Source organism: Pleurodeles waltl, chromosome 6 (assembly GCF_031143425.1).
Source record: "Pleurodeles waltl isolate 20211129_DDA chromosome 6, aPleWal1.hap1.20221129, whole genome shotgun sequence".
In the NCBI taxonomy this organism is placed as follows: Eukaryota; Metazoa; Chordata; class Amphibia; order Caudata; family Salamandridae; genus Pleurodeles; species Pleurodeles waltl.
In genome coordinates, this window is record NC_090445.1 from 179,769,140 (window position 1) to 179,783,919 (window position 14,780).

The window sequence follows — 14,780 nt, forward strand, 5'->3', positions numbered from 1 at the left end:
TACTTATTTTGGCATTCTCAAATGGGTACTACAATGTCTACAAAATCCCACTGCGTGCCTCTTACTTGGAAAATGTAAATTAATCCCGCTTTAGAACAGCTACACTAGCTTGCAGTCGCAAAGTGCATGTTTGTTAAGAGTATGTCTATGGGTCCAGGGCCATCAGTGTCCCCCCCCACTACAGCACTTCAGCTACGCATTAGCCTGTACGCTTATTAGCTGTAGATCCCAGAAACAAATAAAGATGGATGTGTGGATAGAGCATTCAGAGTGATGGCTTTAGGATTTTGGAATACATTGCCTCTGAGAGGAAAGCAATCTCTCCTGTCTTGCAGATAATGCCAAAAGATTACTATATTTTCGTGATAAATTCGAATTCTACAAGCTCATGCTTCTCTCAGAAATCATATTGTGGTCTCTATTTCTACCGTGCCAGATGCAAATGAAAGCTTGGAGTGGACTGGACGAGGACACTAGCTGGTAAGCTCCTATTCAGAGTTAGCATTAGGCCTTAAGGACTGGTTAACTAAACTGGCGAATGCTTATCTGCTTGCAGAAAGCAAAGCAGTTACTGAAACACCGATATGGGCAAGAAATGGGCACCCGCAGCAACTATTCAATACTAAGGAAAAAGTGTGTTGACTTCATCAATAAATTCGGTGTTCTGGCGCTTGAACAAGAGATGCATGCTAATGAACTACATTTTAAAATAGTTGATATTTCAACTGATTTCATGGGTTATCACTTGACCTATTCCGCCCTATAAATGCTCCAAACTGGTCCTCGGTTGCGCTTTAATTTAAACCCAACTTTCCTTCAGTGTGTGCATTTATGAAAAACCGAGCTTATTTCTTCTCAAGGCCTGTATTTTAGTATTTTCTTTTCTGTTTGTGTCTGTCCCAGTGGGTACCTTTTCTTAGTATTTTGTGAATCGTGTTTCAAGGGCAAGTAGGCTTTGGTGGATGTGCGCGATATAAATAAATCAAATTCATACCTTCCATTGAAAGGAAAGTGCTTAATACGTCCCCTACTTATCTCGCTGCGCCATTATCAACTTGTACCCCGGATTTTCTGACTGCAGCGATAACAGGCCTTGCGCACGGCTTCCCGGAATAAAATTATGCGCTCAAAAAATTCTATACAATGTACTTTAATGCACTTGGAAATAAATGAACAGCAGCGTTGGATAAAAAGAGTTCGTGAATTGCACAGTCTGGATAGCTTTACATTATATACAGGCGGGTATAGAAGTTCTTGGAGAGAAAAAACAAAGCTGGGGTCAAGTATCCGACAAAAGGTAAGCATCGAATTGTTGGCACTCGTAGCACGCGACGCTGTCCAGCATCCACTCCCGGGTCACCACCGTGACATTGTACTTTTTCTTAAAGGCTGAAAAATAAAGGACAAGAGACAATGAAATCAGTCATGAAATAGAAGCGTATATCAGAATGGTTGCCTGGGGCTAGCTTTATGAAGCTGTTGAAGGACGAACAAAAAAAAGACTATATTTTTTTAAATTGACGTGACCTCTTTATTTCGGCAGTATCCTCACTACCTCCGTTGGGGATATAACCTGTAACTGACTGATCGCCCAATGAAGGGTTCCTATCGCAGTCTTCTGAGATCTCGCACTCTGGGATCTGGCCCACGGTCTAACAAACTATGCTAGAACCTCGAATGCTTAGAAATAATTAATTTGCTTAACAAATATAGGATTTGAAAGACACATATTTTTAGTATGGGTGCCAAATTCCATCATGTTACTCAGAAAGCCTTTGGTCTTGGACAATGACAACTGTGGGCACACTGAATATTGCTGAACATGTTTCTCCACAGACCAATACATGTTTCTAGTACGCTTACACTGCTTACCAGTTTACCATCACACCAAGTGTAACCTTCAGAAACTCTGTATGGTTGTTTAAAACGAGCTTCCTTTGCCTTAACAGTACAGATCTGTGGCTCATGATTTCCCTTATCCTAGCCAGAACCTGAAACCACAGCCTCCGTATTTGATGCAGATTTGTGCTTTTAGTCCACCTCGAGGAAATAAGACTTAATGAAGTCTCGCACGTGGGTCATATATACTAGGGGAACTTAATGCACAAGTGTTTTCTTTTTATCTCAATATTAATCAATCTGTTTTTAAGTTAGGGTAACACAATATTTCAATTATAAAAAGGCCAGTCAATTTGCAAATACAACAAAACTCTAATCTTTAAAAGTCCGTTATTAAAAATATATATTGTAAGCACCAAAAAAGTAGAATCAGAATACAAGTTTAGTAAAAGTATTCAATTGAAAATTCTCATATAAAACGGCTTGTTGCATGCTTCTTGTAAGCAACGTGGGGTTCACTGTGGAAGTGAGCGATAGTATCCACCTTCTCTACGCTAAGCAAGCACAAGGGATGACTTAGAAACAGACAGATCCATACGGAGGATATGCACAGATTATTCTACCTTTACAACAACTGTGTACAACTGCACGGCTAGTTTGGGGAACTTACAGGCCGCCTGCAGAGCAACGGGGCATATCCAAAAATCACTTACATCAACCAAACATGCTCTTTCCAAAAGTCATAGCTGAAGGTCATTATCATATGAGAGTAACTATAGAGTTTCAGCAAATTCACCCTCACTGATCAACTAAATATCACTTCAGTAGCCTTTTCAATATTGATACACAAGTTCGTGTCAGTCCCATATTAGAAAGAGACAATTGGATGAAACTTTAATTTTCATCCAGGACACTACATGTGAATCGTGCACATGCCTTTCAAAATGACTGTTTGATGTAACACTACTTGGAAGAACGGTGGAGGTGAGGTACTGAGGGTGCAGCATCTCTCCAAATGGCTGTTTGAGGGAACGTGATTTGGTAAAACTAGCTGATGGTGAACTAAACTGATCCTTTCTTGTGTAGTCACGGCCACAGATCTGCCACTGCCAGGCACTTTAATTTGATTTACTTTGTTGGCAACCAACATGGCCTCTCAGATGGTAAGGTTGCCCATTTTCAGGAGCAATTATTATTCACAGTTACCTTATATTCGAAAAGTGAGTGGCTGTCTACGCAAAAAATCACCTGCATTGAAAAACTAATGTGGTTACTAATTCTAATGGCCTCATTAAAAGTTCCTTGTTACCTCCGCTGGGAGATACTGGAGCATGAATGGAGATGGTATCTGTCTATGAGTTAATGTGAATTACAAGTTATTTCTCCCAGAATGGGAAATAATATGTGGGCAAAGAAATACTAGCTACAAATCTTGGTGTTTTGCCCCTCTGGGAGAAAATAATGGACCCAAATCAGGGTACATTTACCACTGCCTTGAAGCAAGTGGTAAATAGGTGCGGCTGTGGGCAGGGGATGTGCTTTTAAACTGACCTAGTCAGAAATGTAAGGATGTGGTAGGAGTTCCCAGGTGGGCGGATGTGACCAGGTAGGGGAACTACTTTAGAGAAGAGCTTACCTTGAGTAAGATATTCTCAAAAAAATTTCAGAACCACAAGACTACCATCTACTGTTGCTTTGCTGCTTATTTCCAAGAATCATCCATCTAAAAATGGGTGTTTTAAGTCTACAGTTTTCTTTTAAGACTTGTGTTTCTACCATGGAGGTTTTATAATGTCTTAAATTATCGGGTATTGCGCGCTTTCCAGTATTAATCCGTCAATTAAATGTATTTGGCACAATACAGACAAAAAAAAAAAACACACACACACACAGAGGTATATAAGGATATCAGAAAAATGTAAATTAGGAGCATAGAGATGCAGTCTTACCACTAAAGTCAGTTTCTTTTGGGCAGGCATCTGGTTGCACAACCACTACGGCAGCAGACTTCAGAGATTTCGAAAGACACAATAAAAAGGTAGTATCAATATATATTTTGCACAGACGTTGTTATGTTACAAGCATGCTGAGACTGAAATCATACTTGTGAAATAAACATAAGCTGTAGTGGAGTAGCCTGCAAGGAAACGTCCAGAATTCCCCAACCGACCAATGCCTCGAATGCAGTAGCCCGCATTGGATGGGCTGCAGAGTATGCAAGTCGGTGGTCAGGCTGATGTCCACTCGTCAGCTACATCATCTAACCAGCCCCCAAATCTTAGAGACTATTTCCACACAAGGACTGCTGATTTGTTTTCTCGTTTCAGGTCAGAGGTTTTGATTGCGTCAAATGTAAAACCCCAGAGGTTGTCTTTAGAAATCATTTACAAGTCCTATTAAGGGAGTTGAATATTGGTCTCAGTTTAAGGGTTTCTAACCCTTTTCTATTTTATCATCATCTATACATTCTGCCTAAATGCACTGCGGTTTATTGTAACATTACACTTAATACTGCTACTGTTTCAAAGCAGCCTCAGTCACAGAAGAGGAGTCCGATTGTGTAGTTTACTAGGTTCTCACAATCTGCTCTTTTGGTGAAGCCAGCACCAGAATCCATTTCCACTCCTTAATCTAAATTGCAAACGCTGAAGCCATGAAATCTGAGTCTTAACTATGGCTTCACCACTTGGCCAAATGCTATGATTCTTGGCAAGAAAAAATGCTATTTGTGTCCAGTCTCTTAAGTACTAAGAATTGGGAATACCTTGCAGCACTTCAGATTGCAGTTCTGCACTTAACTAGACAAATTATTACAACAACCCACTATTAACTTCATATTAATTGATAACCAATTCAAAAGTGACAATGTAGGTGAAAAGTCTTTGATGGGCCTTAAAAGGTGCGAGTAGGCCATGTACCAGCTCACCCCTTGCTGTCCTGTATCCTGGGTCTCTGAGCAGCATCCTGGGTTCACTACAGCACCCGAAAGAACAGATACTTCTCCTTCCTTTGCGCAGCCCCTGGCATTTCTCACATGGCTCTGCACTATATATTTAACGCAGAACCTTCTTTGCGCTTTAGTTTCTTTGTACACACAGATTAACTGGGAAGTTTGTGGATACTTTCAATGGCGCTGATTAGAGCTGTAAAAGTAGATGTCAGGCTTGCCTAGAGGTTGGTTTAGTTTTAAGCTAACGCGCTCTTACTAAAGTGTAGCCTAGCCTTTCCATCTTCTGAGAGAAGTATAAGCATTTAGAAAAAAAAGAGGCATAAAGCCCTGCACTGTGGGTACTTCAGACATAAGCACTGTGCACACGGCCACCATTCCCTTGTGCTACGCCCAGGTGTACTGTGCGCAAAGCATAGCCCTGTAGATGGACAAGTAGCATTAGTTTACGCAACTCGCCAAGATGACTCATTAAAGGTAAATACGTATAAAACTCAAGAAATTCAGTTACAACAGTTTTCGTTGGGGGCATTACGGTTCTCTTTTAGGTTCAGAGTTTAAACAATATTATTATTAATAATTTAAAAAAAATCTCAAATGACTCCCATAAATGCACTGTTCATCGCCTCACATGACATGTAAATGACATCGCTAGTCACGTGACACCTGAGGGATCTGGAGAGGGGCACGCGGGGGGCCACTGGAGCACATTATGTGCTGTGTGCACTCTGCACAGCGGTCTGCCTTGCGTATTGACTGGCAGTGGTATGTGTTGCGGACAAAGCATGGCAGAGGGACATGCCCTCTCCACAGGTAGGCTACACCTGGAAATATACTATGCAAACATTAGTGCCTCACACACTGGCCTCAATACCCTGCACCGCTGTCATGTCCCATGAGCGTATCCTGTAGGTGCTGTGCACAAGGCATGAGCACAGTTGACTCACTGGGCCCAACCACAGCGATTCTCTGTGCACGCTGGACCCGCCAGTGCCTTCGAGGATGTCATGAACATAGACAGCGGGGATTGGGTGGAGCTAACCATCCGTGTCAAGGTTCAACGTTTTGTAGGTGGTTAAGTATAGCCGCCTGGTCCCTTCAACCGAAGCTTTTCTGGGACTGTTCTATTTTTTAATCTTATTTTAATGTTAATTGCATAGTTCACACCGCATAAGTAAGTTCCCTCTAGACACTAGGTGGGCTACAGCAGGGACGCAGAAGCTACAGTGAAGGATAAAACTAGAGAGTTAAAAAAATACACTTAAGAAGGAGTGATCTTAGTAACGACCCATGACTCGACACACTCCCTCTCTACCTCTCTAGAGATCAGCGTGACTCATGACAGACTTAATGGCATTCTCAGCCATAAAAAAATTCTATCAACAACTGTACTTCTCTCCTACTGACACTCATCAAATCATTCATTCAGCTTCTATTCATATATACCAGGACAGGTTGTGCAACTGGCCGTCCTACAAACAGAATGAAAATAATGCTGAGTGCTGGGAAGTTATCAGAAATGGAAATGTTGTTAGCCTGCAGCCAGACACTGAAAGAAACCGAATAAGTGGAAGGTGTGGGGGAGAGAGGTAGATCAAAGAATGGCTTGCAGCATATCCTTTTTTACTTTCCCATCCATGATAACTGCAAATCACCCATAATTCAAGAAACGTTTTATTAGTGTGAAAGCAGAGTTAGCAAGCAGACTGGGAGGCTGCTGGTTGAGAGGGAAAAATATATACTGAATTTGTCCACTAGGAGGGTGGCACAGAAAACTAGGGTACCACATTTACACTCCCCTGTTTTTAGGTTGAGTGTAGGCGTATGAACTCTTGTATACATTTAACTATACTTCTTCTGTGGGATTAAAGGCATTTTATTTGTCCATTTCAGTGTCATTTAAAAATCCTTGCTTGCTAGTGGCCAGTCATGCCTCTTTGACCCTCCTTTGCCTCTTTGGGAGCAGGGACCAACTACTGTATAATGTCGCTTTGTTGTGTTCATCTGTTCTTTGTGGGACTTTTTTTCTCTTTGTTTCCTGCTCGTGTTTGGTAAAGCTTCCCTTTTCATTTGCAGAGCATTTTTGATTTCAGCTTAGCTTTGCTGTACACAGGGCTGTAAATCAGGCTGTTATACTGGTCACATTTGCTCTTCGTCTGCTCTCTGTGCCCTCTCTCGCTGCGCTCTCTCAGCTGCCTGGCTCCCGCCCTTCCTTGGCTTGGATTCTCTTTACCGAGTGTGCCTGCATGCAGGTCCGTGGTGATGGGAGTGATTGCGGAGGTCCGCTTGCTTTCACTGTGTAACTAGTATATATATATTCATGTTGTAACAGTTGTAGATTAAATTAAAAACTTCTAAACTGCACAGCGGTTTTCATTAATCCATAAAGTTCAACATGTGGGCTCTGCAGTCCATTTAGAAAGTCCCTGAGCTATGGTGTGCAAGATTTCAAGCACGTAAAGGATTCAACTCGCTGTTTGTTTGCAGGGGGGCCTTCTGTACATTATCGACATTGTATTCCTGCACAATGCTTGCTGAATAGCGCTGATCTCTTTGGTGACTGTGAATGTTGATGTAGCCAGGCAGGGTTAAGTGATTTACATTTTCTAGACAGGTACTCTCCAACAGGAGAGGGGAAAGAGGGTGGCGGATGATGTTCGCTTGCAGTCTGTTCAAAATGTGCATCTCTGTTTCCCCTATGTAACCCAGGCTTTGTGCACAGTAGCGGATTAGTTCAGATAAAAGGGCACAGAATTAGAGGAGGCGCCACCACGTTCCTCCATTTTGCTTGTGTAGATTGTTCAGAAGGAGAGGTGACCATTGTTATTTCGTGATTCTCCCAGAAATAGCACCACTGATTATAGAACACTCCATACCTTAACATCGTTCTTTGTTGTTCTCATTAACAAAGGCAGTGAGAAATAGGGCAGTGTGGAAAATGGAGCTTCTGGTTTCAGAAAAATGGAGTGTAATGGAGTAAATGGGAGAAGTAATTGAAAGGCTGTAATGCCCCTCACATATTTGTGTTTATGTTTCTGTAGTTTAGCCTTCTTTTTATTTTGCTTAGCCACGTGAAACTGTCACACTTGGCAAGCGTCCAGAAGTGTGGTATTTGCATAACAAAATATATTAACCTATTTCATTCAAAACTGTTAACCATGCACTATCTTCAAAACACTGTAATTACTATTTTAACGCTAAGGGTGCACAGTAAGAGGCACTTTTATTTCACTTTATGCAGTCAGAAAACATGGTGGTGGAAGTGCCAGAGTCCATTGGTGGGCATCCGGAACATATAAGTGCGGCAAAACTGTAAAACTTTGCACTTGTATAGCGCACTACTCACCCGTTAGGGTCTCAAGGTGCTGTACGCATACCGCTGTGGAACCCCTCCTGGCTTTTCCCTGTGAGGCGCCCACTCCTGAGCACCCCCAGGATGAAGCCAGGCAGCCAAGCGCTGTCAGGGCCGTTGTGGAGATTAAGCAAGCTATTGCCCAGAGTTACAGAGTGGGACCCATTAATTAGATTAGGCACTGAGGTGAGAATTATCTGGTCCAAGGGAATTGAGCCCAAGACCCGCCAAGGCAGGAACTGAACCCTGGTCCCGGGCCAGATCTCTTCATCAGGGTCTGCCGCTCTAACCATTGTGCCACACTTCTCCAAAGCCAATGTTGACAGAGAAGTCCTGTAAACTGACTGAGAAGGCCTGAAAAGAAGTTGGTCCTTTTCTATGGGCAATAATTTATCTAGCAGCCTTAGCATTCCAAGTGCGCATATTTTACACAGAAACAGCGGAGGTACATAGCATCCTACGGAGTTGGGTGACTAACAGATACTATATCAGGAGTTTGGCCTAAAAATGATTGACGTTGCTGTTTGGGTGTGAACAGCGAGTACAGACGTAAATAACAGTTAAAAAATAAAACTTCTAAAGTGGCCAAACTGAGTTCCCTCCGGAGCTTTGACTTGTATCACTCTATGCAAGAGACATGGCTAGAATGAAATGTATTTAGTTACCTATTTGTACAGCCATCAAGTAATCATTTTACGGTTAGCTTGTTCCTTTTTCTGTTTGCTGGATCACCTACATCTTTTAGTGTTTTGGTGTAGCAGGAAAAACACTAAAACTCAACAAAAATCGGCGCTATATGGGTCAATGTATTTCCTCCCACGGCCTGGCTGGAGAATGGACAGAGTTTAAGAAGGCCTGGGGGCAAGTGGTGCATAGCTCTTGTGAAAGTTTGTCATTCTGCATCACACTTTTGACAAACGATCTGAAAACCAGAATGGAAGTGCTTTAAAAACGAGGACTGGCAAAGCCAGTAGATCATGGCTTTATGTGCTGATGCATGTAACAGTTACATTTTAACAAACACAACAGATGGAGACAACAGAAGTGGACGGAGATGGCTATAGACCTATAATATTAGCTCAAGTAGTTAAAATGTAAAAAACAGAATGAAGGCAGGAAGATGTTCTCAAACAGCCAGTAGCACTGAATGGGAGATGAATGCTCCACTGCAGTGAGACATGACGGCCGGGATGACCAGTTTATGTGGCAAGAAAAGTCCAGTTATGCATTCACAACCTCGATAGCTCAAACTCAAGCACACCCGAGACCTATTGCATTGCAAATGCTTGTTCATTTTGCAAACGCTGTCCTAAACATTATAGAATGAAAACACTGTCTTGACTCATTATAACTTCATAGCATTGTAAAACGTCATCCCGTGCTCGAGGGTAGGTGGCAGACTCAACACAGATGCCTGTGCACTTCACAAACACACAACAATAGTTTACATTTTAATCAAAGTTTTTCGTATATTAATTTATACAATTTATTTTAAACTGGTATAAACGTAGTCAATCAAACCACTGTGATAACGTAGTATTTTCTTAGTGGCTGGATGTACTTCTACATTTAATACATAAATAAATATTTATTAGATCTAAGTAATACTTGCATTGATACAAAATAAAAATAATTCCTCTTCAGCCAGACTCGAAATAACATTGCAAGTTCATTCGACATGCGAGAATGCATGGATTATGCAATTCAAGTTAGACATCTCAGCAACCTCGGCTAAGCATTTCAGGCACATGTCTTTATTCATTTAGTTTGAGCAGAAATAGCATTTCTACTAAAATTGTGTACATAGTAACTGGCTCGTAATGCATAAGGTCATTTACATTTTGGGTGGTAAACATGAAGTCTAGGATGGTTTTTATAAAGATGTGTGATGGTTTGAGACAGAAAAAGCGCTAAGATTTATACAGATTTACATCCCAATGGAATTACAACATCAGAGGTATTATCGGCTGGATTGAGAGAAGAAGACTGATTTCAGATTCTCCCTTATTTGAGGAGTATTTTAAACACAGGTATAATGACAGGATTAGCAGTGAGGGTCGTAGTTGGGCAATGGGCGGAGGGGGTCTGGGTGTGCAAGTGCACATAGAGAAACAAAATGAGAGGGGTGGGGAGTAATGGAAGAGCAACATCGAAAGTGCAGGGGACAATTTGAGCGAAGAAGCAGCATACTAGTGAGAGAGCAAAAAGCAAATGCTATTGCATGGAGTTCTGAAATAATAAAGTACTTTCCTGAATATAAGCAGCACTGTTAGAATACAGGTCACCTAATCAAAACGACATTTTTGAGGCTATGTTTCAGAGGAAGGGAAACCACAAAAAGAGGAAGAAAATCCATAAAATAAGAAGCAAGCAGGCAAGATTGACAAGAAGGCCAACCAATGGTAAGCAAGCAATTGGCTGCCCCAAAGCCCACGTTTAGGATTCATACTGCCCACAACAGGTCCGATGACATGAGACAAAAGTGGTCTATACGTAAGATCTAAAAATTGGGAAGGACGAAACAGAAGAATGTGTGTGTATTTCAATGCACATCTTCTAGTGAAATAAGGATAAGCCGCTAACAGTTTTGAAAACAGTAATTAATACATTGCATATGGTTGATGTTTTTGTTAATTTATTTGCAGAAAACGAGTTATTTTTTCACTTTACTGGGCCATAGTATTGTGTCTGGCAACATTAAAGAGTGTTATAATGCAACGTTTAGAGAATGGTCTGAAGAAGGGAGGACTCAAGACTGAGACACACTTGCTGAAGTAGTCTAATTTACCCGGGACTACTCCAGAGAGTAGAAAGGGGTTGCAGGATAGAATTCTGCGTATATTGAGAATGTGATACCCTGCACCAGAGGTTGTAATGAAAGGTTCCAGGTCTACATTTGGATTGAAGTATACACCAAGAGATTTGGCCTACGATTTTGGGAAGAGGGTGTTAGGGGAAATAGTAGGAGGTAGGGAGATACATGGGTGCAAAGTTTACAGCAAAATTCATCGTTTCCGTTTTAGATTAGGTAAACGGACAGGATGAGTGGCTGTCTAGCTGCATACAGCTGCGAAGCAGACAGACTGAAAATTATAGGTCAAAGTAAGAAAGGATAAGATCTGATGATCATCGCTATATTTCTATTTCTCTTATGGAACACAAGACATACATAGGACAAAGAGTGAAAAAGTACAACTGAATAAGTTACTTACCTTCGATAACGATGTATCTGGTAGAGACCGGATATAGCCACAGATACCTTAACTTACAATCTCCCCAGGCGCCATCCAGGATCCATAAACCTTTTCCCTTAGTACGTCTGGGCGTCAGCAGAGGGCATTGCGCGACTTCGTAAAGAACTCCCCTGCAGACATGCTCACATCAGTTCCTTCTTTTCTGGAAATGCAAGGCAGATCCAGAAACTATGTTGTGGTGCGGATGGCTGAATCCCGTTATTCCTGTCACATGAAGTCCCCTTCTTGGTCTGGCGTCCTCTGTGGACACCCATAGTACTAAGAGAAAAACATTTCCTGATCCATGCTGGTGCCTGGGGAAGATTCTAAGTTAAGCAATCTGTTGCTAGACGTCTCTATCAGATTACAACTATTTTACATACAGTAAACACAATAGATAGTCTAGAAGCTGTAGGCGTTATCTTCCAAAGAAATGAGCTACGATAAATAGAGAGAATCTAAAGCAACAAACACCAAAGTATATGTAGTGTGTGGAAGCATAACCAGTAAAGAAATTACCAGCTACTATTATCAGGGCAATGCCAAGTGTCCAATGACATTTTGTCTCTGATACACACTGATGCATTTCACTGGAGGAGTGAAGACAAAAGATTATAGCAGGCTAGAGTGCTTGTGCGCTCGACCCTAACCAGCACAAGGCAAGGAGCAGGGGGGGGACTGACGGAGGAACCGGGCCTCTGACCTTTCTCTGCAAACATATACATGGGACAGAAATACTCGGGCTATTTTTTGATTTATAGATAAATTCTTAATGACTCAAGAAATATTAACAAAATTGGACTCGCCTGACGTGACTTTTAGCGACTTGTTAGGTAAGTTATTCTCCCCGAAGCCTGTGGTACAGTGGTGACAGGACTGATATGGCACACGCACAGTAACCCAAATGCGAATAAAGCTACGGGACTCCTCCACCAGGCCCCAGCCCAGCTATCCGAAGATAATCAATAGGAGTTGATGGGGGTGGAAGTGAAGGAGGCAGACAAAATGTATTGCTCAAACCTCTTGTTCGTCTCTTAAGAGTGCCAGGAACACACCCACTGCATGCCCGTTCACAGCAGCCAACGCTGCTTATTCTGCTCCTTTACAATGTATTCCTGGTTCTCTGCCACCTTGGCACGCCATCGCCAGTGACGGCGAGTCTGGAGGGGTGCGGGGTGAACGTGATTTCAGTGGCTAGGGTGGTGTTCACTCCTGGCCCTAAGGCACTAACACAAACTGCTAAAGCTTCTGCTACAGCTGCACGGATTACACCAGGAAGATATTAAGAAAATGTGATTATGTAAAAATAGAAAACGTATTTCAGAATAGAATTCTCCCAGTAAGAGATCAATACATCAAATAAAGGGGATTGCTCTCTTTGGCCACAGTTCAAAACAGTGGGTATTAAAATATAAGATAGATGGTGTGTCTGCTGACACATGACATGGAGGACATCACATTGCCATCCCATTCCTGCAGCTCGTGTATTCAGCCTAATTTCGAACACAGCCAGCCATCTTCAAAGACCAGCACGGGCACAGCCAATAGGTCTCACTGGCTTTGTCAGTGATTTTTGCCCATGTAGGACAGTATCCCAATGCTTTGCAGCATGGCTAAATAAAAACAAAAAAGCCTATGAAGTCACTATTGTGGGTACTACCAGACAACAATTTAACTGGCAACTGAGCTGAAAAATCTTAGTGTCGCGTGATCGTGGAATTCAGTTTTGGGGAAAACTGTAATAGGACATGACCTACTGTGAGAACTAAACAAGATCAGTACAAAATCATGCATGATTCAGACTGTGTGAGAGGAAGGGAATAAAGGAAGAGAAACTGTAAATATGAAACTTAATAACTGTGCTTTCATCAGCCAGTACCACTTACCCGACTGTGCCCAAACAGATGAGGTTGCTTCACAACTAATCCTCCACAAAGTTTCACCATCCACTCCAGATGCTCTAAAGAAAGACACAAACCACTACATTACAAAGAGGACATCTTCATTACTTGAGATCAAAAACTGCACAATACCTATTTGGGCATACCCTTGGCAGGTAAATACCTAGTCGTACTTCCAACCAAAAGACAGCAGTCTACCAACCCTGAAAACACACAAGAGACTGTATCTTGCTTTTTTAGACATGGTTTAAGACCAACCATCCATCCATTCATAGATCCATCTATCCATCCTACTAGTTGCTGAATCATCCACATATCTATCTGCCCGCATTCATCAACAAAACTGGGCAGACAATGGAACAGTATTTAAAGGAGTTTGTATACAGAGTCCTCATTTCTCGCATCGCGCTGGAAGCCCCAGTGCTTATGCAGTGGGAACAGCAGGGAAAATCCTCCTCTTTGTAGGTGCTGCATTGCTTCCAGATTCTCTGCCCGTCCTCAGTTTAGCAAGAAAAATAGGTGAAGGTAGGACTCAGAAAGCACAAAACAGAACAAAGCAGATTAACTTGGTAATTTTTTTCCAGCAGAATGCATGAGTTAGCCAGAAAAGTAGTTAGCAAACACATATATATCTTGGAATGTCAGAGGGATATTATAATCACCAAGGCAACTGGGGACATATAGGCAGACGTGCTATGTTCCCCGTAGACCTACCAGACATATAAAAGATAATAATTATTAAGAACAACCTAATGGCAAGAAACAAGCTTGAATAGGTCCCAGGCCCAGCTCTCCCTGTGCTGCTGCATCGCTCTTGCTCCTGTCTTTTCCCCTGTTTTTGGAGTTCCTTGCCCTTGTTTTTCCCTTGATCTTACTGCTTTCTCCTAGCCCGGTCCCATTTTTTGTGATCTCTCTGCTTGTTTTACCTCTTTTTCGCTGCTTTCTCATTCCTTTTCCTACATTTTCAGTGTGCCCGCTCCTTGAATTTCTCTACTTCTCACTGCTTTCTCCTTGCTTTTCCCCTGTTTTTGGTGTGCCCGCTCCTTGCTTTTCCTTTGTTTTCCCTGTTTTTGTGTGCCTCTCTTTGCGTTTCCTTCGTTTTCACTTTATTAACTGCATGACTGAAGTAGTTAGATGGATTAAAGACAACTGCCTTAAATTACATTTAGAGAGAACGGAGGTCCTTCTGTTTGAGAAGGACACTTCCTTTTGGGCAGTGCTTAATTTGTGCTTGTTAGAGCACCAGCACTTATTTTTGGGGCCCAGCGCTTATTCTTTTGCCTCAAGCATTTGATGCGAGCAAAAGACACTTTTGGGAAAGACGGAGGAAGCGAAAAACAAAAAAGATTCACAATGGGAGAAAGATGCAAGAGTGAGCTGAAGGGGCAGGAGTGGCTTTAAAGGGATTGAAGAGGCCCGAGATGGCTTCAGGATTACGCTGCCTCAGTATTCGGTGCTCGCACATTTAATTGCAGCAGCGGCGTGTTTAAGAGGATGTCTTTGGGCAC

At 42.1% G+C, this 14,780-nt stretch overlaps 1 protein-coding gene across 6 annotated transcripts in view; it reads right to left on the bottom strand.

Moving 5' to 3' along the window:
• Positions 1 to 1,134: 1,134 nt before the first annotated feature.
• Positions 1,135 to 14,780, bottom strand: part of BRCA1 (BRCA1 DNA repair associated) — a 477,104-nt gene continuing 463,458 nt past the window's right edge. For 5 of the 6 annotated variants that reach the window (XM_069237765.1, XM_069237766.1, XM_069237761.1 and 2 more), the window contains exons 21-23: positions 13,258 to 13,331; positions 3,789 to 3,846; positions 1,135 to 1,389 (exon numbers count right to left, since the gene is read on the bottom strand). In XM_069237765.1, the coding sequence (XP_069093866.1) occupies positions 1,280 to 1,389; positions 3,789 to 3,846; positions 13,258 to 13,331 (242 nt within the window). In that variant the 3' untranslated portion in view covers positions 1,135 to 1,279. Of the gene's footprint in view, positions 1,390 to 3,788; positions 3,847 to 4,967; positions 4,983 to 13,257; positions 13,332 to 14,780 lie in introns of those variants that run through there. The other variant, XM_069237767.1, reaches the window with a different exon arrangement.